Source organism: Heloderma suspectum, chromosome 13 (assembly GCF_057233095.1).
Source record: "Heloderma suspectum isolate Gila_16-S chromosome 13, 16-S_ref, whole genome shotgun sequence".
NCBI classification, from domain to species: domain Eukaryota; kingdom Metazoa; phylum Chordata; class Lepidosauria; order Squamata; family Helodermatidae; genus Heloderma; species Heloderma suspectum.
The window spans coordinates 5,936,903-5,963,227 of record NC_139470.1 but is presented as its reverse complement, the minus strand read 5'-3'; the positions used below and the strand labels follow the sequence as shown (position 1 = coordinate 5,963,227).

At 46.3% G+C, this 26,325-nt stretch overlaps 2 protein-coding genes across 9 annotated transcripts; one reads left to right on the top strand and one right to left on the bottom strand.

Annotated features, from left to right (window-relative positions):
• On the bottom strand, positions 1 to 26,322 carry DENR (density regulated re-initiation and release factor). Of its 6 annotated transcripts, none has more exons than XM_084820317.1 (9): positions 26,036 to 26,320; positions 20,630 to 20,747; positions 15,033 to 15,103; positions 10,227 to 10,356; positions 4,607 to 4,691; positions 3,570 to 3,653; positions 2,938 to 3,054; positions 927 to 1,066; positions 1 to 314 (listed from the first exon to the last, which is right to left on the bottom strand). In XM_084820317.1, exons 4-9 carry the CDS (start codon positions 10,335 to 10,337, stop codon positions 270 to 272), a joined length of 582 nt encoding a protein of 193 aa, XP_084676443.1. In that variant the 5' UTR covers positions 10,338 to 10,356; positions 15,033 to 15,103; positions 20,630 to 20,747; positions 26,036 to 26,320; the 3' UTR covers positions 1 to 269. The 6 variants fall into 6 exon arrangements, with proteins under 6 accessions (XP_084676443.1, XP_084676439.1, XP_084676442.1 ...); XM_084820313.1 differs by lacking the exon at positions 20,630 to 20,747 and adding an exon at positions 6,780 to 6,799 and having other exon boundaries at positions 10,242 to 10,356; positions 26,036 to 26,260; XM_084820316.1 differs by lacking the exon at positions 20,630 to 20,747 and having other exon boundaries at positions 26,036 to 26,322.
• GPN3 (GPN-loop GTPase 3) lies at positions 12,621 to 23,122 on the top strand. Of its 3 annotated transcripts, none has more exons than XM_084820308.1 (8): positions 12,621 to 12,744; positions 15,464 to 15,572; positions 16,679 to 16,846; positions 17,790 to 17,914; positions 19,406 to 19,521; positions 19,891 to 19,987; positions 20,599 to 20,727; positions 22,780 to 23,122. In XM_084820308.1, exons 2-8 carry the CDS (start codon positions 15,482 to 15,484, stop codon positions 22,840 to 22,842), a joined length of 789 nt encoding a protein of 262 aa, XP_084676434.1. In that variant the 5' UTR covers positions 12,621 to 12,744; positions 15,464 to 15,481; the 3' UTR covers positions 22,843 to 23,122. The 3 variants fall into 3 exon arrangements, with proteins under 3 accessions (XP_084676434.1, XP_084676436.1, XP_084676435.1); XM_084820310.1 differs by lacking the exon at positions 12,621 to 12,744 and adding an exon at positions 12,782 to 12,888; XM_084820309.1 differs by lacking the exon at positions 12,621 to 12,744 and adding an exon at positions 14,098 to 14,180.
• Positions 26,323 to 26,325: the final 3 nt, after the last annotated feature.

Below are 26,325 nucleotides of genomic sequence, written 5' to 3'. Positions count from 1 at the left end.
ACTTGGTGAGGAACAATAACTTCTTTATTTGATTAAGTCTCTACTTCATGTGGAAGCATGATAGTCCCACTTCCCCCAGAATTAAACTTTGGCAAAAATCACAAACAGAAAATAAGCAGCCAATACAGAACAGTGAAAATGCCAACAGTAAGGACACCCCTTTAACAGTTCTGCTGTCAGGCAAACACACGTAGAAGCCTTGGTTTGGCTACGACGACTAGAACTTGGTGTTGGTTAAAAGGCAGGGTTATTGTTTTAAAAAAGCAACATCACTTCTTGACTTCTCCTAGATCTTCGATGCTATCGTCATCCACCTGCAAGACACGAAATGTGTCATCAGTTGGAAGAGATTACAATTTAGGGCCATTAAGAAGTTAAAAAAAATAAAGAGTCACATGTAAAGAAGTTGGAACAGCTCAAACCTTTTAGCTTATAACAAAAAGGACAACCTATGAGGTTATAATTTAAAATATGATGAAAGATTACTATATAATGTTATTTTTTATTTATTACATTTATATACTGCCCAATAGCCGAGGCTCTCTGGGCAGTTCACAACAATTAAAAACTAAAATACAACGCAATAAAACCTACTATAAGACTTTAAAACCGGGATATGCAGACAAGACAGGGTCTACCATGAAGGCTGGATGTCCGAGGGGGAAGAAGGGGGACAACAACCCTTAGTGAGCCCTATTGTCTGTCAGGCACACCATGGGTTGTTCCATGAACAATCCACCCTGCATAAATTATTTGTAGAGTGGGTTGTCACGTTGCGCAAACCCACCCAGTGCATGAAGTGTCTTCATTTTGCAAAAATCACAGTGGCCACTAGTTCAGTTGGGTACAGGACCGGGAGTGAAATATATGGAAATTTAACCCCCTGCAAAAAAGCATGCATGTGAATGGCAAGATAAATAGTTCACCTCAGGCCACTTTTCCTGGATTACATCAATGATGTCGTCTGTAAAGTCCCCCTGAATGATTATTTCATCCTCTCCTGTTACCGAGGCACCACAGGAGAACTTCTGAGCAAAGAATCTTTGTGCTTCCTTAAGGTCTATTTCTGTTTGGGGAATAAAAACAGTAAGAAAACCAACACCCATTTCCTCTTTGTTCAACTTTATTCATTTAATGCCAACAATGTGTATGGCACTTTACGCGGGAAATAAGTGAGCGAGGCAGGAGGATACAATTTAAAATTTAGACCGAAGAGATGAGGAGGGGTGGGGAGAAAAAACATGGGTAACAGGATGAATACATTCAGAATGCAGTTACATGTATTGGGGGTGGGGAAGATTCACCTCCAGTTGGGAGGTGAAGATTAAAGTTTTGAAAAGACCGTGTCTTCAGAGAGACTGAGAGAAGGAAGCCCAACAAGATGCGTTACCAGTGGAGACAGCTGGCTCTGATGTCAGTGGAGTGGCAAATCCACTCTGGGCTTCAGCCAGAATTCTAAAGGACCTATCCAAGCACCCTGGATAGCTCCTTTGGAGTCCTGACTGGTTCTGACTGAAACCCGCAGTAGATTCACTGCCCCGCTGACATTGGAACCACCAGCCTCGACTGTCTGTTATGAAAATCACAGCCAAGAATTCAAGAGAAATGTGACACTCCGTGAGCTTGAGGCAGCTTAACAGAGCAATCCTATATTGTCTACTCCAAAGAAAGTCCCATTAAGTTCAATGGGGCTTACTCCTATATAAGTTGGCATAAGACTGCAGCCTGGGTTGCTTGTCCTCCAACAGCAACCCGCAGCCCACTGCATGGCAAACTGCTTTTGAAACTATTCCTAAAGCTGCTTGAGATATGCCGTTGGAGGAAGCTGTTCAGAGAATAACATTCTGATAGCACAAGCCCCTTGCATGAACCTAAGCAACTCTTTGGGTCCCAGTCCGTGTATTCAAGACCATACAGTGGCACAAGAGAGTTTGTATGCTAGTCAAATGAGTGACACAGCAGCCCATGAGCCACAAAGCCATCAAGCCTATCTAAGTGGTCAAACCTCTGTCTGTTCCTCTTAACCCCGCTCCCAACATCCATGTGTCCAGTGGTGTAGGGGTAAGTTTTGAAGTGCAAGCAAAACTTACTGAGTGGGTTCCCACGATCTCACGGGGTAAAGAAGCAGGTAATTATGCAAATCACAGTTCTTTTACCACCACCTCCGAACACCGCCATCATGATCGCCCCCACAGCCACAACCCCGCAAAGAATCCAAAAATCCAGGCTGTTGTGTTGACCCGTATTAACAAACCAATTCTAGTGGTCTTTTGTAAAGCTGATGGCTCTAAATTGCCCATTCAAGACCAACTCACCCCAAAACACTTTGCTGTATTGTTATTGGGAAAAATTCATTTCCTCCAGCAGGATAGTTCAGAGGGAACAGGGAATTCTGAGGGCACAGGGTGGCAGATGATGTCAGCGCCCACGCTAATGAACAGTGCAGGCGCTGCATCCCTGCGAGTCTGGGCTCCACTACACCACTGCTTGTGTCGTCCAGCAGTGCTCCCGCTGAAGCTGGTCTTGCGCTCCACATGGAAAATCAGCATGTGAAGGAGACCAGTTCCAGCCTAGCCTCCGCCCTAACGTGCCAATTGTCTTCGTAGGGGGAAGTTTTATCCAGAGGAGCATTGGCACATGCCAGTGCCACCCCAGCCCCCAGCCCAGCCATAAATGTAACCAGTATAGCCCCAGAGATTCCCTGGAAAAGACCCTGATGCTGGGAAAGATTGAAGGCAGAAGGGGACAGCAGAGGATTCGTTGCATCACTGATGCAACGACTATGGACTTGAGCACGCTCCGGGAGAGAGCGCAGGAAAGGAAGGCCTGGCGTGCTGTGGTCCATGGGGTCACGAAGAGTCGGACACGACTGAACGACTGAACAACAACAACATAGCCCCAGAGACCTCTGTGAAAATGAGGCCTTTCTTCACGTACCAAAAGTTGCAAGACCACACACTCTTGTGACGTATTTCTTCTTTGCTCTAGGTATTTTCGCTATCGTAACTTTTTGAGGTACAGTTTTCTTCTTCTGCTTTATCTGACCTCTTCCACCTGGGGGACAGAACAGAAAACAACATAAATACTCGCCTCACAGGCTTTTTTCTTCACAGCATATAAACGGGTGTGCCAGGTTTTGGAGTTTACAGTCCCTCTGCCAGAGCTGCCGTCCTCGGGCAAGACCCCCTCCCCCACGGAGTCTGCCTTCTCACGGCCATGGTCACCAGCTGCGTGTGCTCCTCCTCCTCTTTCCCTTCATTGCTGTCACTTGCTTTCTTGACAGGCAGAGAGGCCAGTGAGCAAGGAGGCAGTGGCAAATGCCTACCATTGTCTGGGCCAGAGCAAGAGGCAGGCGAACAAGCAGGTTGCAATGGCGTGGAGGTAACTCTAGGGGCCTCTTGTCAGTGGGCCCCTGCTGGGGTGTGAGCCCTTAGCGGGTGCCCAATCACACCAACCCTTGGCATCAGCCCTGTCCCCCAGTCCAACACAAAATGGCTGACATTAAAGCATAGCTCATGCCCTTTTTTAAAAAACAAACAAAAATGCATCCAGCCCATAAATAACCTTGCCTCTCTTTTGCTTTTTCTTCTCTTCCTCTTCACCAGTTGTCCCTTGACCTTCTCCAACTCCTGATTCTTGTTTTGGAGAATTCTCTAGGGTGTAAACAGTAACAGTATTTAAGCTTGAGAAAGGAAGAAATTGGGCGCAGTCCCTTTGGGATTAGTGGAACGTTAACAAGGCTAACTTTTTTTCCTTTGATGTTCCCAAACACAGATATTTTAGTATAGCAAACTGGGAATACCCATCCTTGATTTACTTATTCTCACTGAGACAGAATGCAATGTAAGGAGGGAAGAGACCCCTTTTTGACAGAGTAATCATATGCATGTTTACTCAGAAATACATCACACTGAAGTGCAATGGGATTTACTCTCCAGTTAAGTGTTTTATAACTGAAGTCTAAGAGGTACAGATCCAACTCGGTTCATGCAAATGTTGCCAGAATAGGTCACGTTCCAGCTATCACTAGAATGCATCTCTGTCCACTATAGAAAGGGAGACTGTTTCCTCTCTAGAAGCAGAACTCTTGGGTAGTGTCATATGTCTTCCTGGAATGTGTTCCAGAAGAGTAGCCATGCTGATCTGTTATAGCAAAAAATAGTCCTGGGCTACCTTAAAGACTAACAAGCTTGTCCCTCTCATCAAAGCAAAGGATTGTGAGACTGAAGAGGAATATATGAGCAAATCCAGGAGTAACTTATATTGGGAGTGAAAGGGACCATGAAGTATGGGAAGTAGTAAAGTGGTTACTACCGGTGTATTCTAGGAATACTATTCCTGGAAGAGTTACATGCTGATATACACAGTTCAAATCAAAGCTAGTTCATATGTAAATACCTCAGTCATTCTCCTTTTGAGGTCCATAACAGACCCCCATTGATTTTATCCTCTCTGGGAATCTGTACCCATTTCTTTCCCCCTGACAGCGCAATCCTATGCCTACTCGAATAAATCCCACTGAACACAATGGGGCTTACTCTCAGGTAAATCTGAACAGGATTGCAACCCAAGTCTCACATTGAAAACAACACAGAGAACTTCTTACCTACAGTAAGCTTTGCAAACTCGTTTGGAAAATTCTTCTCTAGCCATTGTCTGCACTTTGCCACATCAGGCATGTATTCGCAATACTGGAAAAGAAACACAGCATAGATTTGTTCGCTGAGGGAACCCGTCCACATGCACAATTTCACACAGCATACCAGTGGCCTTTACAACATTTTTGGTAACAGCTAGCACACACGTATACACAGCTTTATGCCCAGTTACTTGTAATGTCCCGTCCCCCCGACCCCGCCCGCACACACAGAGCTATAGAATTCCTTCTATTTCTGATGTTCAGGCTGTGAGTGCCGTTGCATATGTAGCCAAAATTACACCACCCACACATAAAAGGGAGGCATCAGCAGGCTTAGGGAAACTCCAGGTTTGCAGAAATACAAACATCTTTAAGAAAAAACATAGCCCTCCCCCCCGCCCAGTGAGATCTGGTGGTGCTCAGCATCCACAGAATGCTGTCTGACTGTTGGGAGACGCTCTATGTGACACTCTATGGAGTTGATAGACACTCCAGGGGGAAGGGCAATGAAACAGAGCAGCTGAAATCCTGAACAGGGAGCACTCGACACAGCAACATTTTGTCACAGGTCCCACTTGTCTCTATCTAGAGAGAGTGGTATAGTGGTTACAGTATCAAACTAGGACAGGGAAGGCCCAGATTCAAGACTCCACCAACATGAAGCTCAGAAGGTGACATCGGACCAGTCACTATCTCTCAGCCTGACCTCCCTCACAGGGTTGTCATGAAGGTAAAAAGGGGAGAGAACTACATTCACTACCATGAGTTCCTTGAAGGAAAAGTGGGACATAATTTATTTCATTTATTACATTTCTATAGAAATAGTGAAGAGATAAGATAGTTAGTGACTAGGATTTATGTGTATAGGATTAAAGTGGTAATTAAGCGTGCATGTCTGCAAGAGGATATATATATACAGAAGCTTTTAATGTGACTTATTTACTCTTTAACATCTTAATGCTATAAATAAATATTTCTATGTTTTATAAAATCCTACGCCAACGGCTCGTGGCTACAAAAGCATAAAATAATAAAGAGAACAGAGGTCAGAATGAAAGCCAGTGTGTCCTCGCATCTCACAAAAAAAAAAGGTGTTGGACCTGAGTTAAAGGTCCTGATGGCAGCGTGAAAGGTGTTGCCAGTGGTGGGAAAGGCTTTATTGGAAAGGTATTCTTACAGGTAAATAGGCAGGAATGCCACAGGTTATTAGAGCTTCACCTATTGGGTGGTATAGAAATGTAACAAATGAATGAATGAATGAATGAATATTACAATTCTATATTGTCCAATGGCCAAAGCCAAATATAAACGCCAACAATAACGAAATCAACCTATATACAAATCCAGCCAAAACAGAAAGACTTCACATGTTTCATGGAAGACAGAAGACAGTCAACCAGAGCAGCCTCAGTAGGCAATTCAACAACAAGAGCAGCACCACCACCCCGAGGGCGGTTGTCTGCTGCCACGCTTCAGATGGCAAGGGGAATCTTCAGCAAGGCCTCTCCAGGCGATCTGAAGATACGTGGTGGAGCTATAGAGAGAAGCGGTCCCTCAGATACCCCAGGCCATTAACACACACGTCCACGGAAGTGGGCACAAAAGGATGCTGCTAGCGGAAAAGGGAGCCGGTCTACACACGAAGCAGGGATGAGGTGGCCAAGTTCCAAGGTGGAAGAAGGGTCTCTACTACTTCAGATGCAAGGTCACATTTTGGAAGACTCCCCTGTGTACAGAACTCTTTGTGAGGGGAAAACCAATACAGCCAGGGACAAGCTGAGCTAGGATCTCTCTTCTCATAGATCATATAACTCATAGAATCATAGGGTTGGAAGGGGCCTACAAGACCATCGAATCCAACCCCCCGCTCAATGCAGGAAGCCTGATTCCCAGGCGGAATCCCATCCAAATACTAAACAGGGCTGACCCTGCTTAGCCTCCAAGATCAGACGAGATCGGGTGCATCCAGCCCTGATGAACATCCTAGTTCTTTACTTGCAGGGAGCTCTTCATACGGGCGAGCATGAAAAGAAAATGGAATCCCCAGCTGCAGTCTGAAGTGAAACGATCCACTCTAGCCTCTCACTCCCACTGCCTGCGCAGAGTACAACACAAGCCCTTCAAAATTAAGGCTACTCACCTCTGTTGGCAACGAGCAGACTGGGGAAAGAAAAATAAAACAATTCTTTTTATTAACATCACATTTTCTCTATAGGTGTTATATTTTAAAATTTTACCACTTCTAACATAGCTTATTAATCGCCACTTGGAGATTGTATTTCATCGGCCACTCAGGGAAAAAATTGTATGCTGCAAACTGAAATTGTAAAAATTGTCACTAACTCCCTACAAAGCCACATCTTAGGCAGGGGGGAATGGATTACCCCCCCATCTCATTAGGTGTAAGCATCCAATTGTTCATTCTGGAATAACCCAATTTCTCCCCCACTCAAATTACGTTCTATTGTTAAGAATAAAAATATAAGTACAGAAGATATACACAGTTTATACAATATACATATTACTATAGTTCTTATGTTGCATCTCACTTAGTATTTATAATAAATTAAGGCTGCAGCTGTATGCCCAGTTATTTGAGATGTCCCCACCACCACTACACCCCATGGTGGAAATAGAATAAATCACTGACAAATGCCAGAGGGCTAACCATGATAGAGAGCAATCCTGTGGCCCATAGACAGCATCTGGGGGGGCCATAGGATAGTTTGGATTGCTGGATCCGAGGTCAGAGACAGCGCTGCAACCTCAGACCCAGAAGTCTGAGCTCCCCACCCCCTCTCCCTTGCAGCTGGTACGGAGAGAACCGTGCCAACTGTCCCTCTGAGCTTGCAAAAGTGACCTCAAGAGAGGAGGGAAAGGAGTTGGTTCTGGGGAGGGGACTGGGGAAGTGGGGATATGAGCTCTCCCCAGCCTCCTCCCCCCGCCACCTTGGCAGAGCCTTAGACAGATGGGCAAAAATGCTAGCAAAATAATTCCGCTCTACGAAGGATGCCCGTCAGCCTCCAAGTTCACAGGCTGACGGGCTTCTGGATAGGACTGCACCCTTAGCCTGTCAAGCAAAAACAAGGAGGTCTTTCAACACTTGACAGATCTGACTTAATTTAAACCCCGCGTTTCCACCAAGGAAATGGTACTCAAGGCAGCCAACAAGGAGGCTGCAAATCCTACGCATACTTACCTGGAAGTAAGCCCCACTGAAATCATGGGGCTTACTTGTGAGTAGACATATAGGCGTCTACTGTTAATATTTTATGGCCTCTTTTGTACAAGCCTCAGGATCATGCACTCCCCCATCACAGCACAGCCTTGTGTGCGCGTGTGTGGGGGGGGTGCATTCGGAAGCTTTCTCTCCCGTTATAGACAAACCACAACTTGTTGTGACAACCAAACCTGGGATACTGCAGTTAGTTTTAACCAGCCTTGACCAACCTAGTGCCCTCCAGACATGTTGGACTACAATTCCCATCACCCCTGCTGGCTGGGGTCAATGGGTGTTGTAGTCCAACACATCTGGAGGACAGCAGGCTAGGAAGGCTGTTTTAACTATGGTTAGGGAAAATAAGGCATCCATAGTTTATGGAGCAGGTTCGTTTTCACTAACCATTGCAAAGAGTAATCCCATTTTAAGCCAGAGAAAATAATCATCTTGGAACAAAACCCCCTAAAAGGAGACCGTCGCAGTGGTGGCCCCCTGGTTATGGAATGATCTCTCCACTGAGGCAAGATTAAGACTGTCCTCTGCTCCCAGGCATTTGATAGCATATGATGGGGCATAGAATCACAGAATAGTAGGGTTGGAAGGGGCCTACAAGACCATCGAGTCCAACCCCCTGTTCATTGCAGGAATCCAAGTCAGAGCATCCTTGACAGGTGGCTGTCCAGCTTCATCTTGCATGCCTCCAGTGTGGGAGAGCCCACTACCTCCCTAGGGAATGGGTTGTATTGTCATATTGCTCTAACTGTCAGGAAGTGTTTCCTGATGCTCAGCCGGAATCTGGCTTCCTGTCACTTGAGCCCATTATTCTGTGTCCTGCACTCTGGGATGATGGAGGAGAAATCCTGGCCTTCCTCTCTGCGATAACCTTTCAAGTACTTGAAGAATGCTATCATATCTCTCCTCAGTCTTCTCTTCTCAGGGTTAAACATGCCCAGTTCTCTTCTCAGGGTTAAACATGCCCAGTTCTTTCAGTCTCTCCTCAAAGGGCTTTGTTTCCAGTCCCCTGATCATCTTCATTGCCCTCCTCTGAACCTTTTCCAGTTTGTCTGCATCCTTCTTAAAGTGTGGTGCCCAGAACTGCACACAGTACTCAAGATGAGGCCTAACCAGTGCTGAGTAGAGGGGAACTAGTACTTCATGTGATTTGGAAGCTATGCTTTTATTAATGCAGCCCAAAATAGCATTTGCCTTTTTTGCAGCCACATCACATTGTTGGCTCATATTCAGCTTGTGATCTGCAGCATTTATGTCAGCTGTCTTTATCAGGACTAATATTTTATTGAAATTAATTGTTTAATTGCTTTAAATTTTGTACGTTAAAAATTTTATATTGTGTTTTATTGTATTTTATGGTTTGTAACTTTTGTGAACTGCCCAGACAGCTTCAGCTACTTGGTGGTATTTAAATGAAAATAATAATAATAATATTAAATATTTCATTAGGTGTCCTCCTTGCAGCCATGCCAGAGGAGGAGAGGGAAACAGGGAGCACAAACTGCGTCACTGTGGCAAAAGCTTTCGTGGAGAATAGATGTCCTTTATCAAATGTACAAGAAAGCATATGCCACGAATGGTAATAAAGCTTTCAACTCTTACATAACAACTTTTTATTCTGTAAATAACTGACAGTTTGTCCTCTCATAAACATCTGTGAGGAGCCACCTTAACAGCAAATAGATCTTTCACCACCTATCCTGAATTAGTGTTATTTATACCTGCCTTCCCCAACCTGGCAACCTCCAGTTGTGTTGGACAACACATGGATAAAGGGCTGGATGTGCCTGATCTCGTCTGATTTCAGAAGCTAAGCAGGGTCAGCCCTGGTTAATGCTTGGATGGGAGACTTCCTGGGAATCAGGCTTCCTGCACTAAGCAGGGGGTTGGACTCTATGGTCTTGCAGGCCCCTTCCAACCTCATGATTCTGTTATCCCAGGATCCACAGCCAGCATCCCACACTGGCTAGGGATAATGAGGAGTCCTAGTCAAACAAAACCCAGAAGGTTTTTGAATGGAGTCCGGAACTGGACAGAATGCAAAAGGAAACCTCTTTATTTAAGCCCAATGCGTTTCAGAGACAAAACGCTCCTTCATCAGGGGCAACATTATAAAATGCAAATGCTGAAAACAAGTGAAGTCAGCTTACAAAGGTAGTGGCTATTCTTCATATACCATAGCTCATTTTCAGGATTTGCATTTTATGAGATTGCCCCTGGCAAAGGAGTTTTTGTCCCTGAAATGTGTTGGGCCTAAAGGCATTTCCCTTTGGCACCTTTGAGAACGAGTCCTAGTTAAACCCATCTGGTGAGCGCCAGGTTTGGGAACAGTGATTTATAGCAACAGCCCCACACCCCTTTAGTACTTGCCTCCACAGTAGAGGACTCGGAGGGGATAGTCAGCATCTGGCCTAGCACTGCACCTTTGGTCTCCTTTACAGTCCAGGACCGCAGTCTCAGTAGCATCCATTGCCCTCTCACAAGTCTAGGAATCACACAAGCACAGAATGTCAGTGCAAATTTCATCCCTAGAAATCAGTGCAAATCATGGTAAGGCACTGGCTATCAAAAACCACAGCTACAGGCCCCACCCCAAATCTCGTTATAAAAAATTAAGTCTCTAGACTTTTTACTAAGAAAAAGCCTGGAAGCAGGATTCTACTCAATTGCTCACTAAGGCTGCAATCTTATACATATGTGCTTGGGAGTAAGTCCCACTGAACTCAGTGAGGCTTATTCCATGTCCACATGTCTAAGATTGCATTGCATGACAGAAACTCACTCCCCCACCTTCCAGCAATCTATCCGATGAGTGGCAACAACTTCTTGGACTTTGTTCTTCAATTGCATAACACTTAAAAACATTTGATTTTCATTTATCAATACCGAACTCAATTAAATCACTTGGAACATGTTAGGCTACCCGCATTTATGGCCTCCTGAAGGGGACAAGGTACTGATGTCAGGGTATCGACCATTAGGTGGGTTTGGTCCAGGAAAAAAATGAGATGGTGAAGAAAGTGAGGAAGGGGATCAAGTGATTCAAGCACAGATATATAGCTCAGTGGTAGATCGCAAGATTTGCATGCCAAAGGTCCCAGATTCAGTTCCTGACATCTCCAGGAAGGGCTGGGAAAGAATCCTGCCTGAAACCCTAGAGAGTTGCTGCCAGTCAGTGCAGGCAATACTAAGCTAGATGGACCACTCCTATCAGCCCCAGCCAATGGTCAAGCATGCTGGGAGTTATAGTCCAAAACCTTTGGAGGGCACCAGCTTGGAGAAGGCTTGCAGAGGGTAAAGATGAGATGATTCTGGCTGCTCCCACACTGGAGGCAGGAAACAGATGACAATAAAGAAGTGCAGCAGAGATGTGGGAGTGGGGCAGGGTGGGGGGCAAAAGAAGAATTTGAGTGCTAGACATGAGGCAGATAAATTAGGGGAAGTCCAATGGTTCACGTTTGTGTCTGTGAGGAATGACCAAAGGGTGCCAGTTGGGTAAAAGAGAGGAGTTGCTAAAGGTGCTGGTAGTTAAAAATCAGGGTGCCGAATTTGAGGCAGGCAACACAGCAAGCCGTCCACAGCTTGCAGTCTGGATGACAGGTGCGGGAATGAGCACTTACTTGAGATTCTGAGTACTAGGTGTGGGCTAGAAAGAGAGGGGTATACATGAAGACTAAACAGGGTGGGGCGAGGTGGCTACCATCTTGAAGATGGACGAGGGGTATGGGGGGGCTTGGGCGAGGAAATGGGGGATGTGTCAAGGATAGAACATTGGCTCAGCATATTCTGGAAGATCTCCGGTTCAATCCCCCATGCAATCCGGGAGGCAACGCCTCCTGAAAATGCACGCATTCACCCCGACTTCCACTTAAATTAATCATGCTGCTTCATCTTACTGCTCCTCATATTCTTCTGTACTATTATTGTAACTGGAATTGTTTTAAACATTATTTTTTAAATGTGGCTTTAATAATTATAGGTGAACCGCTTAGGGATGTTATTATATTAAGCGGTATAGAAGTATCACAAATAAATAATAAATACATCCATAAAATCTCCAGCTAAAAGGATCTCAGGTATCAGGTGATGGGAAAGACATCCTTCTCTCTCTACCCGGGAAGCCACGGCCGGTCAAAGTCAACCAGCCTTCCCCCCAACCTCCCCCCCTCCAGAGGTGTGGGACTACAACTCCCAGCTATGCTGGCTGGGGGATGCTGGGAATTGTAGTCTCACACCTCTGGAGGCGGGCAGCTTGGGGGGGGGGAAGGCTGCGGCAGACAATACCAGGTGAGACGACGGGCAAAGCCGGTTTCGGGCAGCTGCCCAACTAAAAAAAACAGAAGCGATTTAAATGCATTTTCTGTGGATATGCCGCAGGGCTGCTTTGAGTGCTGGGCGGGGGGGGGGGGTGCGCCTAAAAAGCAAATTCATTATGCGGGGGGGGGGAGGCTGGCACAGGAGCACGGCAGAGTGGGTGGCGCCCAGCTGCCCTGAATTATGCGAGGTGTGGAGCGAAACCCCGGGAAGTGCCCAAAGGGGCGGTCGGGGGGGGGGGCATTAAGCAGGCAGGGTTGCAGGTATCAACTTTTGGGGGTGGGGGGGAGAAATGCTAATCTGGGTGCCCAGCAAAGGCTGGGCAAGGCATGGAGGGGGGCCGTGGGGAGCGGGGCGCGTCTCTTACCCAGGCAGCCCTCAAGTCTCGGGGGAGGGGGCGGCGGTTCCTCCTCCTCCTCCTGCCGTTGCCACCCTCCCGAGTGGCACATGCAGCAGCAGCAGCAGCAGCAGCGCCAGCGAGGCTTCAGGCAGGAGCGGGAAACGTCGCGAGAGCGGGGGATTTCTTGCGAGATCTCTCTCGGAGTTGCCTCGGCGGACGGTGAGTCTATATATACCTATCCGAAGGCTCCTCCTTCGCTGCCAGGCGTGAGCTGAGCCGTCCCGGCCACCGTACGGCCGGACCGCGATGTGAACCCCTCTTGCTCCCTATTTGGAGCAGCGCCGTAGGGGGAGCAAATGTGCCGTAACAGCATTTTCTATTATTTTATTATTGCTATATTATATATATATATATAATATTTGTATTTATTATGAATTTTACAAAAATGAAATCAGAGCGGCTTGCAACAAATTAAAACACAAAACAAATACAAGAAAAACAAGAAAAGTGATAAGACAGTGGCTGGAATTTGGTCATCAGTCAGGAAATGCATGCCTGAAAAGTTTTCAGGAAAGTAATAACGGTAATAACGGGTAGTAGTGCCTTAAAAAACGAGGAAATCTATTGTGGCATTAAGATTTGATAGGCTAGTAATGCTATGCATGTCTACTCAGAAGTTAGTCCCACTGAGTTCAATGGGGCTTACCGCCATGTAGCCCACCTAAGGCAAAATCCTATGCACGTTTGGAAAGAAAAAGCCCTACGTGGCTGACTGGGGGATACTGGGAGTTGCAGGACTTTTTTCTTTCTAAATATTATCATTATTATTTATTACATTTCTATACTGCCCCATAGCCGAAGCTCTCTGGGCGGTTTACAAAAGTTAAAACATTAAAATACAATATACAAAGCTTAAATATGCATAGGATTGCGCCCTTAACCTGGGAGTCGAACCCATAGAGTTCAGCGAGCCTTACTTTTGAGTAGAAATACATAGGATTGCGCAGTAAGACAATGAAATACCAGCAAGTTAAAGTCAGGTCTGATAACTCGAACTAAACAGAATTTTGAATTAATTGGAATTCAAAGTAACAGCCTCCCAGGGGTTTGGGCGGCCCGACAGGACGAACTTTCGATTCTGTGCCGTTTATATATTTTTATTTGCACGTCGCCTTGACCTTGGCTGTAGCTCATAGGCGTGGTAGAAATGCCAAAAAGAATATGTTTTACTCTAAAGTAAGCCCCACTGATATCATTGGGACTAACATCCTAGTAAGCCTGTTACAATATCTTTCAACCCTTTGGGGCAAAATTATAGTAAAAGTCATCTTTCCTCTTCAACCCTCCACGGGATCACGCAGGCAAGACGCAAAACCCCCTTGGTGTGCGAAGAACAGCAAGAGCTGCGGCTCTTCACGAGTTAACTCCGCTCAAGGCTCTAGATGTAACTTGCTATGTTTGGCCCGCAGGACTTGCCGTAGCTGCGGAAGTGAGGCTTAAACCATAGAGACAGCGAAGGAAGGACCGTGTGACCGACGGGTCGCTCTTTGGGCCAAACTACTTACGCGCACTCTTCTCCAGGCGCTGGGCTGAACAAGAGGGCGGCAATGCCTCGCTATGCTCAGCTGGTTATGGGGCCTGCGGGGAGTGGGAAGGTGAGCTGTGGGTATGTGTGCAGAGAGGGGGCTAATCAGGAAATGATTTGACCTTTGGGGCGCTAAGTTTCATAGCGGGAGGATGAACTTGAGCGTGACATAGTGGCGTGTTGTTCCATAGCCTCCAGGTTAGCTTTCCCCAGCCTGGAACTCTCCAGATGCGTTGGACTACAACTCCTGTAATCTCCAGGCAATAGTCCTGCACATCTGGAGGGTACCAAGTTGGGGAAGACTGACTCAGATCATGCGTTTATACTGTTCATTAGTTTGCTAACTGGTTACTCATAATGATGGTGGTATTATATTATTATTACTATTATTATTTCTATTATTATTCCTAGTAATGCTGTTTATTAGTTGATTTAGGGCACAATCCTATGCACGTTAAGGCAGGAAAAAAGTCAAACAAGTCCCAGCATTCCCCAGTCAGCCAAGCTGGCTGGGGAATGCTGGGACTTTTTTTCTGTCTAAACATGCATAAGACTGCGCCCTTATTTATTTTCAAAGATTCTAAGGGTGCAATCCTATTCATGTTTAGACAGAAAAGTCCCCCTTTCTCTGTTTAAACATGCATAGGATTGTGCCCTAAGCCACCCTTCCAGCCTGGTTTACACAATAACAAAAAACAAGGCAATAATAAAATGTAAGAGCATGAAGCAACAGGTAAAAACCTGGCAGCAATAACATTGCTATTGCTTAACTGTTAAAAGCTTAGGCAAAACTTTAAAAATGACCTGGTGCTAAAACAATAATGAAGTAGTGATGAGCCTCCCTGATGAGAGAAAGGCAAAAAAAGGTGCCACCACTGAGAAGGTCTTTCCCCAGCTCTCCCCACTCCCTTCTAAATCTCACCTCAGATGGATGGGGAAACTTCAGGTGATTATCTCAGCAGACTGAAGGAGAGATGGGCGTTCCTTCAGGACCTTTGCAAAGATTGATATTGCACCTTTCAGTTAAATGAATGACCAAGATGGCTTATGTAAAATTTAAGTACCCAGAGCAAAACTCATTAAAACTTTAAAAAGTGGTAATGCATCCCTATTATATAAGAGTGCCTCATTACACGTGGTGATATTCCTAGGGACCAAGGGACAGATAGCACAGGCTGTGCAATGTTATTCTCTGTAATGGAGACGTAGGTGTCATTATTCTGTGACCATTGGTCCTTAGAAGGCTGTGGAAATGTCTTCACTGGCTCCACCTTCCTTCGCAGCTGTGGGACTGCTGCCCCCTGCTAGACGCCCCAGGGGGTGTTCGTTAAAGCTCTGCATTTTCGATTCCAGAGCACTTATTGCGCTACCATGGTCCAGCACTGCGAAGCACTGAATCGCTCGGTTCAAGTGGTTAACCTGGATCCAGCTGCAGAACACTTTGACTACGATGTCATGGCGGGTAAGGCCCAGGCTAAGGCCTGAAGCCGGTGACGATGCAAAGGGCCATCTCTGAGCATCTCTTCTTCCTGGAAATGCATTTGTTATAGCTCTTTGATCTCAGTCATGTGTAGCCATTGAAAAATGGAAGAGCCAGTGTGGTGTAGTGGTTAGAATGTCGGACTGGGACTTGGAAGATCCCAGAGAGCTTTGGCTATGGGGCAGGGTAGAAATGCAGTAAATAAATACAATCTGGGTTCTAGTTCCCACTCGGCCATGAAGTTCCCTGGGTGACTTTGGGCCAGTCACTGAGACTCATCCTAGCCTACCCCACAGGGCTGTTGTGAGGATGAAATGGAGAGGAGGAGGAAGATCACGTAAGCCACCTTGGGTTCCTTGCAGGCAGGATATAAATGTAACAATAAATATTTTTAAAAAAATCAGAGCCCTGCTGGATCAGACCAAAGGCCGATGTAGTCCAGCATTCTGGTCTCACAGTGGCTAAACAGATGCTTATGGGAAACCCACAAGCAGGACGTGAGTGCAAAAGCACTTCCCACTTGTGTTCTTCAGCATCTGGCCTTGGTAGGCATACTGCCTGTGATCCTGAAGGTAATATATAGTCCTCATGACTAGTAGCCATTGGTGTGGCCTTATCCTCCACAAATTTGTCTAATTCCATTTTAAGTTGGTGTCCCAAGTCCAAGTCAGTGGCCATCACGATGTGCAAGCGAATTCTATAGTTTAACTATGTGTTCAGTGAACAAGTTCTTCCTTTTGTCTGCTCTGAGTCTTGCACCATTCAGCTTCACGGAATAACCCCAGGTTCTAGTCTCCCCGTCCACATTGTCCACGCCATGCATAATTTTGTACACTTATCATGTCTCCCCTTATTTACTTTTTTTGTAAGTTAAAAAGCCCCAAATATTGTAACCTTTCCTCACAGGGGAGTTACTCCAACCTGTTGATCATTTTGGTTTTGGCCATGTGGGCTGGGAATGATAGTTTTTGCAGTCCAATACATCTCTAGGGCCCCAAGTTGGGGAAGGCTGTACTAGATGGATCTGAAGGCAGGTCTTTGTTTTAAGACTATTTCAAGCCCAAACGTTGTTTCCCTTCCTGTTTCAGATATCCGTGAGTTGATTGAAGTGGACGATGTCATGGAAGATGATTCGCTAAGGTTCGGCCCCAATGGTGGTTTAGTTTTTTGCATGGAATACTTTGTGAGTAACTTTGACTGGCTGGAAGAATGCCTCGGCCATGTGGAAGATGATTACATCCTTTTTGATTGCCCAGGTAAGCAGAGAATTATGACTTTAAAAAATAGCTCAATACGCAGCTCATTATGTAGCCCTGATTAAGAAAGAGATGTGAACCTCAAGAAGTGGTTTGTTTAGCTTTTCTTCTTCTGGTTTGACTTGATCGTCAAGGCTTCAGAAATGCAGTGGCCTATGGCTACCATGTCTTTCTTCCTGGCAACCACCTGCCCCTGGATGCCCAATACAAGGCAAGAGATCCATCTCATAGGTTCTCTGCACATTGCAGAGAACTTGGCAATAGGTGAGGGGCAGGAGAAAGGGGCTCTGCTGTTCCCCTGAATTTTCTGGCCAGTACAGAGAGTTCTGGGGAGGGAATCAGTCTGGACACACCAAGTTCAGGAGAAACACAAAATGTCTGACCCAGTCCAAATCCTCCCAATGGGCCAGAAGATTGAGGATTGGAGCTGGGTTGATGGCAGCCATAAATAACAGCTGGCTTCAAAGACCAGCCCAAATGTGTGTGAGCCTGATTATAATAGTGGTCCTTCTTTGCATAAAATGCTGCTTGATTTGAAATTGGCCCTTGGGATTTCTGCAGTAGTTGTATGTAGTTGTTTGTTTGTTTTGTGCTAAAGTTGCTCAGTAGATAATTTTTGCTACGTTCAACTAGGCTTTGATTTTACTCTTTTGGGGCACAATCCTATACATGTTCAGACAGAAAGAAGTCCTACAACTCCCAGCGTTCATCAGCCAGCCAGAATGGCTGGGAATACTAGGAGTTGTAGGACTTTTTCTCTGTATACGTGTATAGGATTGCGCCCTTAGCTTCTGCTATTTTTATCTGCTATTTCAGGCCTTGACGGTCATTGCTGATATATTATTGTTTTTATTGGTTTTTCACTATGCTAGCTACTGTGGACATTTTATGGAAGGGTGTGGTACAAATGTTTGAAATAAATAAACTTGGGTGTGCTCCTTAGGTCAAATTGAACTCTACACCCATTTACCAGTGATGAAACAGTTCGTCGAACAGCTGCAACAATGGGAATTCCGTGTCTGCGGAGTCTTTCTCGTTGATTCCCAGTTCATGGTGGAATCCTTTAAGGTATCTTACAATCACCTCCCAAAAGCAGCAGCAATTCCTGGGTTCTTGTATCTCAGGGTCTGAGCATGACTTGACCTCGTTTTTTAATGTTACATCTTGGCAAACTAAACATGGCTTGGCAGGGGGCAAGGAAATAGGTATTTCCTTTTGCATCTGATGCCCTCCAGATGTTGTTGGGCTATAACACCCATCATTCCCTAAACTGCTTGGGGCCAGGTTACTTGAAGGATTGTCTCCTCCCATATTTACCTGCCCGAACCCCTAAGATCATTTCAACAGTCTTCTCCAGGAGCCCCTGCCAAAGGAAGTGAGGTGGGTGGCTACTTAGAAGAGGGCCTTTTCTGTTGTGGCACCCCAGCTGTGGAATGACCTTCCCAGAGAGGCTCACCTGGCGCCTACGTTGTGCTCTTTCTGGTGCCAGGTGAAGACCTTCTTATTTTCCCAGGCGTTTTAATCTTTCAGTTTCTGTTGTTTTAAATCTGGTATTGTATTTTAGATCTTTGCACTGCTGTTTGGTTTTATTTTGGTTTTTTTATTTTATAATGCAGTTTTAAACTTTTATATTGTATTTTATCATGTTGTATTTTATGTTTTTAATTGTTGTGAACCACCCAGAGAGCTTCAGCTATTAGGCGGAATAGAAATGTAATTAAGGGCACAATCTTATGGCCACTAGTCAGCTGCTAGACAGCCATAGGATTGGTTGGTTTCCAGGAACTGACCTCAGAGCCCGCACTCCGGTTCCTGGAGAACTGGCTCCCCACTGCCTTGTAGGTGGTGCGGATCATCCCTGGGCTCTGTGCTCGTAAGAGCAGCACAGAGTGGGCTAAACGGTGGCGTTCCCAGGGGCGGGGAGCACAGAAGTGCCAGTATGACGCTTCCTATGCATCGTCTAGCCTCCCCACCCCATGTTCCGACATCCCATAGCTAGACAGCCAAAATGGGCCCTCTAGCCACAAATGCAGGGCAGCTGGAACACGGAGGAGACGATCCCCTCTGCGCTCCTCCCACAGTGCACCTCTGAGTTCGGAGGTGGCCGCCTCTCCACATAGGATTGCTCCCTAAATTAGATTAAAGTAATACATACATACCTGGCCATTAGCTATAATGCCTGGGGCTGATGGCAATTGTAATCCAAAGCATCTGGAGGGTACCTGGTTTAGAAGGCTATGCTATAGCAACTGGATTTTGGGGAAATGCCGGCCCAAGACATTTTGCTACTTGAAGTGGGGCCCAAATACCTCCTCCACTAGAGACAATACTAGTTTAAAAAGTGTTTTTGCACTGCTCAGACAGCAATGCCTGCCTTCATCTATTTCCACCCCACCCCACCGTGCTCCCTGAAGCAGGATCTGCTGAATGGCTCTGTTGTTCCTCATCTTGGGCTGCCCTGGCCCTGTCACAGCGGCCAATGAAGCAGTGTTTTGGAAAACCAGGCACAGCCAGTCCCCTCTTCTGACTCCCTTCTTGTTGTTGTGTCTTCTCCTGTAGTTTATCTCTGGTGCCATGGCGGCCCTCAGCGCAATGATCTCCTTAGAGATTCCCCAAGTCAACGTCATGACAAAGATGGACTTGCTAAGCAAGAAAGCCAAGGCAGAAATCGAAAAGTAAGTTTGCAAAAGCGAAGGCTCCTTGCCTTGACATGGTTGGGGCTAGATTTCAAGGATGCCTTCTGCTCCTTTCTCTCTCTCTCTCTCTCTCTCTCTTTCTGTCTGTCTCATCGTGGGTCTCTCATAGAGATGTGAAGCCCCGGAAAAATCAGGGAGCAAAAACCCAAGGGGGCTCCACGGGCCGGATGCAGAACCTCCGCAGACCAAATTAGGCCTGCGAGTCAAAGGTTCCACATCCCTGCTTTAGATAATAACACATCAAAATACAAGGGTCTTTTTTAAGTGTATGGGAGTTCGTGTAAGGGACAGTTAATATGAAGTCCTTCTCAGACAGCTGCATTTTAAACCTTAGCTAACATCTTCCAGGTACCTGGACCCTGACATGTATTCTATGCTGGAAGATTCTACAGATCTGCTGAAAAGCAAACAGTTTAAGAAGCTGACTAAAGCTATCTGTGGTTTGGTAAGTAGTCTTGGTTTTTTAAGATCCAGCGTGCAATTTACAGGTAACCATGCCTAGATGGCTGTTTTGACAGGCCAGCTGATAACGTTAAAATGTCCACACACGATAGCCCAATGTGGTTGGTTGCGTCATCTTTACACTTGGCATGAACTAATGTCTTCCATCCTTGGGAGAATCTGTTGAGGGTGCTGCTAGCAATTGGCTTTTGCAGACTTCCTCAAACTGGTGTCCTCCAGATGGGTTGGACTACAACTCGATTTGAAACTGATTTCAGATCCTGGCTTGTTCCAAAGCCGGTAACCATAGTTTCTGAGTTCGGACAAAACAGGAAACTCTGGTTAGTTGGAGACTTCCGTACTGCACTCAGGTGTGTTGGAAAGGGAAAAGAAAAGGGGCTGCATGAAAGTCCAGAAGGCTTGTTCATATCGTGGCTTAATAAGCCAAGATACGATTATCCAAACTGGGCTATTGTTGATAAAAGTCAACCATATTGGCCTTCGTGTGTTGTTATCTTTTTAAGGCAATCAGTCGGTGCTAAATGTATTGTCTTGCTAAGTGTTGCTACTTCTGTCCGTAGCCACTCTCTCCCAATCTATTGGTCACCTTTCTAGATTGACGACTACAGCATGGTTCGGTTCTTGCCTTTTGATCGCTCCGATGAGGAGAGCGTGAACATCGTCCTGCAGCATATCGACCTTGCCATTCAGTACGGGGAAGATCTGGAGTTCAAGGAGCCGAAGGTAACAGTTGAAAGGTCCCCCTGCAAAAGCTCATGCCATTTAATTCAGAACTAAAGAAGGTTCCAATCTCGAAAAATTAAAGACCACAAAAGTTACTATGGCAGGGAGTAGTAAAGAACCACAGTTTAGTGGTATAGTCCCCTGCTTTGCACGCAGGAGCTTCCAGGCTCAATCCGCAGCATCTCCAGTTAAAAAATAGATCCGGAAGCAGGTGACATTCAAAGTCTCTGTCTGTCTGAGGCCCTAAGGTAGCATTCACTAACACTGGGGGATGCTGGGAGTTCTAGTCCAACATGTCTGGAGGATACCAGATTGGAAAAGGTTGCCCTAGAGTTGGCCCCAGTTGGAATAGACAATACCACACTTATAGTGCAATCCTATGCATGTTTAGACAGAAAAAAGTCCTACAACTACCATGCTGGCTGGGGAATGCTGGACTTTTTCTGTCTAAACATGCATGGGATTGCACCCTCAATATCCTAAAATCTCTAAGCGGTTCCCTATATATCTATACAGTATAAAACCAATACAGAAACAGTGTATGAACAATAAAAACAACAAATGCTTAAAAACTTGACAAGACAGTCATAAGATGGAGCAGTATCATAACCCATTAGAAATCAGGGAATGCCTGTGTAAGCCAATATGTCTTTAAGAGGCATTTAAAGTTCAACATACTTTCTGCCTCTTGAACAATGCATTGATGGTGATCCAGAGTGTGGGTACCTCTACCGAGGAGTAGGGATGGACGAAAGGGACTTAACTGGTCCCGCAGCTTGCTTCGCGGTGGGGGGGAGGCGCTTCGGTTCTCCCCCCGAAGTTCAGGCAAGGGGGGGGAGGTGCCCCGCCTCGCCCGGCCGAAATTCAGGCCGGGGGGAGGCGCCCCATCCCTCACCGCCGAAATTCAGGCCGGGGAGGAGCGCCCCGTCTACCCGGCCGCGAAAAAAAAAAGTAAAGTAAAAAAAAAAACCACACACACCCGTGATAGGTTACGTAGCCTATCACGGGTGACTTTGAGAAAAAAAAAAAGCTCATATGCAAATGGCGGCGCCCATAGGGCGCCACCATTTGCGTTCCTTAGTTTGGCATGTCTAGTCTACGTAAAGATTTACGTAGACTACGGCGAAAATAAGGGAACGCAAATAAAGGAACGCAAATGGCGGCGCCCCATGGGCGTCGCCATTTGCGTACACGCCGTTTTTTGGTTTTTTTTTTCAAAGTCACCCGTGATAGGCTACATGACGATTTACGTAGCCTATCACGGGTGACTTTGGAAATCTAGCCGTGATAGGCTACGTAAATCGTTACGTAGCCTATCACGGGTGTGTGTTGTTTTTTTTACTTTCCTTTTTTATTTTGCAATGGCGGCGGCGGCTGGTCAAAAGACCGGCCGCTGCCACCGCCCCTGCCGAAACGCCACCGGGACCCGCCGCCGAGAGGGACATTTGCACGAGGTAAGTCCCATCCTGGGGGGGGGGCAGGGGGCCGGCGGAGAATTTCACCACCAATTTCAGGGGGCCAAATGCGTTGGCATTCAGCCTCCCGGAGATTCGTGGAGAAATTCTCCGCCATCCCTACCGAGGAGGCCCACTTATGTGTTGTTACTTGGTGACACACTGCTGCTCACAGAACGACCAATAAGGCCTCCTCAGAATATCTCAGGGTCGATAGGTCCCGAGTTGTTTAGGGACATGAGCCATTTGCGGCTTGAAAGAAACGACATTGGTGAGGCTTCCTTACCCAGGCAGCATGCCTTACTGACCCCAGGCAAATAGTGGTTTCCAGCCCTGGATTAATTCATTCAGAAAGACAACAGGCCTCGATTTCCATGGAGCGAGATTAGAATGGTCCATGCAGGTGCATTGAAAGGATGCCAAAATACTGCTTTTAAAAAACATTCTAACCAACAAATCTCATGGACCGTGTGTTTAGGATTGTGATTTTTATGAGGGAAAAATGACAGCACGATTTCTCGTTTAGTCAGAGTTCGTACAACTGCCCAAGACACACAATGTGTCTTGGAGAACTCAGACTTTTTTCTTTCCCCAACAGGAAACTGAGGAAGAGAAATCTTCTGGTTTTGATGAATATTTTCAAGACCGAGTGGATGAATGAAGACTTGAAGATTGATTTTTGTTTCTTAAAAAAAGACTTCAGTTTTTTCTATGCATTGCATTTTTAAAAGATGCAGACTGCTTGATAAGTCTCTGGCAGAATTTGAACAATGGACTTCTTTCTCCCATTGAAGAGTTTAATGTATATAAATGGATAATGCTACTTCGTACAGTTTTATTCTTTGAAAAAGTTAGCCTTGAAGTATGAGAAATAAATTATTGAGTTACTACTTTGCTTGGTAGCTTTCAAAGCTATAAAAACCAGGAAAACTTCCATTTGTTCTTGTAACTGTTTGTGGGGTTGGTGTGGCTTTGTTTACATTGGCAGCTGGAGCAAATATGTATAGAGTTCATTCTTTATTTAGAACTTCTCATAATGCAGTCTTAGGCTCCGGCATGCTGCACTGAAACCTTTAGCTAAGGGGGAACAGCCTTAGCGCAAGCATGGTTATGTATTTCCAATCGCTTCCACCGCAGCCCGCTCTGAAAACCAAGGCAGATTCTTGCCTAGCGACCCATAATCATTGCTTTCCACAATCCAACAGTTGCCTAAGTAGGTTTTCACAGCCTCCGCACGCCTGGGAACCTGGAATCGGTTGTAACCTACGTACGCAAAGAGCAAGTGTGATGTAGTGTCTGAGGCTGGACTGTGAAATGGGCATTGCTGAGTTAAATGTGCCTTTTGCCTTGAATCAGCAGCACTGAACCTCTGTCAGCCCAAGGGCTGAATTCAGTCTTGACATTCTCAGGGCGCTTTCCAGTGGTGGGTGGAGCTGGCATCAAATGAGGGTGGGGCTGGAAATACCCAAACTACCAGCAGATGTTTGCTTAAAGCACTTACTGCCAGTACATGAGCTTTAGGGAAGGTATTTCAACCTTTTAGAATGGTGGTTTTGCAGCTTTCGCATTTTTTTCCGCAAATGATCAATCAGCCGTTGGGAAAAAGGAGCCTGCGCCCATGCATGTTTACTCACACGTAAGCCCACCTAAACAGAAGAGGGCTGGCTCCCCAGTGAGCATGCAGAGGGTTGCAATTACAAAACTCGGTCCTAACCATACATAAAAAATCAAAGATAGTCATGCTGGTTCATGAGGGGGAAAACTCCAGAACTGCCAGTTGGGCAATGCCGTGATTGTTGTTGTTCAGCCATTCAGTCATGTCCGACTCTTCATGACCCCATGGACCAGAGCACACCAGGCCTTGCTGTCCTGCGCTCTCTCCCGGAGTGTGCTCAAGTCCATATTCATTGCATCGGTGATGCTATCTAGCCATCTCATCCTCTGCCGTCCCTTTCTCCATTTGCCTTCAATCTTTCCCAGCATCAGGGTCTTTTCCAGAGAGTTTTCTCTTTGCATTAGGTGGCCAAAATATTTGAGCTTCAGCTTCAGTATCTGTCCTTCCAATGAGCACTCAGGGTTGATTTCCTTTAGGACTGACTGATTGGACCTCCTTGCAGTCCAGGGGACTCGTAAGAGTCTTCTCCAGCACCACAGTTCGAAAGCATCAATTCTTCGGCGCTCAGCCTTCCTTATAGTCCAGCTCTCACAGCCATACATTACTACTGGGAAAACCATAGCTTTGATTAGACGGACCTTTGTCGGCAAGGTGATGTCTCTGCTTCTTACTATGCTGTCTAGGTTTGCCATAACTTTTCTCCCAAGGAGCAAGCATCTTTTAATTTCATGGCTACAAGTCACTGTCTGCGGTGATCTTGGAGCCCAAGAAAATAACATCTGTCACTGCTTCCATTTCTTCCCCTTCTATATGCCAGGAAGTGATGGGGCCAGATGCCATGATCTTCATTTTTTTAATGTTGAGTTTCAAACCACCTTTTGCACTCTCCTCTTTCACCCTCAACAAGAGGCTCTTGAGATCTTCGCTTTCTGCCATTAGGGTGGTATCATCTGCGTATCGGAGGTTGTTGATAATTGTCCCAGCAATCTTAATTCTGACCTGTGATTCATCCAACCCAGCATTTCTCATGATGTACTCTGCATATAAGTTAAATAAGCAGAGTGACAATATGCAGCCTTGTCGTACTCCTTTCCCAATTTTGAACCACTCGGTTGTTCCATGTCTGGTTCTTACTGTTGCTTCTTGACCCTCGTACAGGTTTCTCAGGAGACAGGTAAGGTGGTCTGGTACTCCCATCTCTTTAAGAATTTGCCACAGTTTGTTGTGATCCACACAATCAAAGGCTTTAGCGTAGTCAATGAAGCAGAAATAGACATTTTTCTGGAATTCTCTTGCTTTCTCCATGATCCAGCGAATGTTGGCGATTTGATCTCTAGTTCCTCTCCCTCTTCAAAACCCAGCTTGTACTTCCGGTAGTTCTCGCTTCACATACTGCGGAAGCCTAGCTTGTAGGATTTTGAGCATAACCTTGCTAGCATGTGAAATGAGCACAATTGTACGGTAGTTTGAACACTCTGGCATTGCCCTTCTTTGGAATTGGAATGTAAACTGACCTTTTCCAATGCTTTGATTAGGACCAACCAAAATGCCCCCCAAATGTGCAAACTTCTGATTTCTGCAGAACTCATCAGGCTAGGTGGTACAAAAAGCAAAGGACAGGGGCAGAAACATAACTAAGCACTGAGTTTATTATTATTACGTTTATATTCCACCTTTGTTCCTCTTGCAAGGAACCCAAGGTGGCTTACATGGCCCTCCTCCCCTCCATTTTATTGTCACAACAAGCCTGTGAGGTGGGTTAGGCTGAGAGTCAGTGACTGGCCCAAACTCACCCAGTGACCTTCATGGCTGAGTGGGGACTTGAACCCAAGCCTCGGGCCAACACTAACTACTATGCCACACTGGTTCCCCAGTGTTCAAGGGGATCTCATTTTTAATTATTGTATGAGGGTGAGCCACCAGTAGAACCCATTTTTGACCAAGAACATTATCAAATAATTGTAAACAAATGCCTCATGGAACTTAAGTCTGAAGTGAAATCGACAAAGATTCCCTTCCAAGTAAACTATGGTTCCCCACCCACCCTCTGCTCTGTGCAATGAACAGTAGCGTGATAGGCAGAAATCCAACTGGCGCAGCGCTGGTCCTTCCCAAAGGAAGAGCGGAATATAAACGGCATCAACCTACGCCGTGCCCTCACTGTTGCTGCTCCTCATCTGTGGTGAAACGGGGCGCCCACCGTTTTTGTTTCGCTTTACACCTCGGAAGCCCCTCATACCTTCAGCAGCTGCATGCCCGGCGGACGTGCAAGAGGCAGCGCTCCCCCCGCATGAACGAGGTACGGCGATGAGGGGACACGGCCTTGGTCGCAGCCCGTGGTGGCCCGCTCTTCCTCTGGGAAGGGCCGGAGCTGCGCCGGTTGAATTTCTGCCTGTCGCAGCGCGGTCCGCCGCGCAGAGGGGAAGAGGACGGGCCTGTGCCGCAGGTCCCGCCCCCTGCCGGCGCCCCTGGGCCGCGCAGCCCGCGCCGCGCCGCCGCTCACTTCCTGCCTCGCCCCGCGGCCGCGGC

Excerpts from the sequence above, each read along its gene's own strand:
- DENR (XM_084820311.1), bottom strand. The coding sequence starts at position 10,397 with ATGAAATTTGCACTGACATTCTGTGCTTGTGTGATTCCTAGACTTGTG. Across the intron at positions 4,692-10,226 it reads TGGAGGCAAGTACTAAAGGG|TATTGCGAATACATGCCTGA; the intron begins GTGTGGGGCTGT and ends TTTCTTTTCCAG. Across the intron at positions 3,654-4,606 it reads GTTTGCAAAGCTTACTGTAG|AGAATTCTCCAAAACAAGAA; the intron begins GTAAGAAGTTCT and ends TTTACACCCTAG.
- GPN3 (XM_084820309.1), top strand. The coding sequence starts at position 14,133 with ATGCCTCGCTATGCTCAGCTGGTTATGGGGCCTGCGGGGAGTGGGAAG. Across the intron at positions 15,573-16,678 it reads TGACTACGATGTCATGGCGG|ATATCCGTGAGTTGATTGAA; the intron begins GTAAGGCCCAGG and ends TTCCTGTTTCAG. Across the intron at positions 19,988-20,598 it reads CTAAAGCTATCTGTGGTTTG|ATTGACGACTACAGCATGGT; the intron begins GTAAGTAGTCTT and ends TCACCTTTCTAG.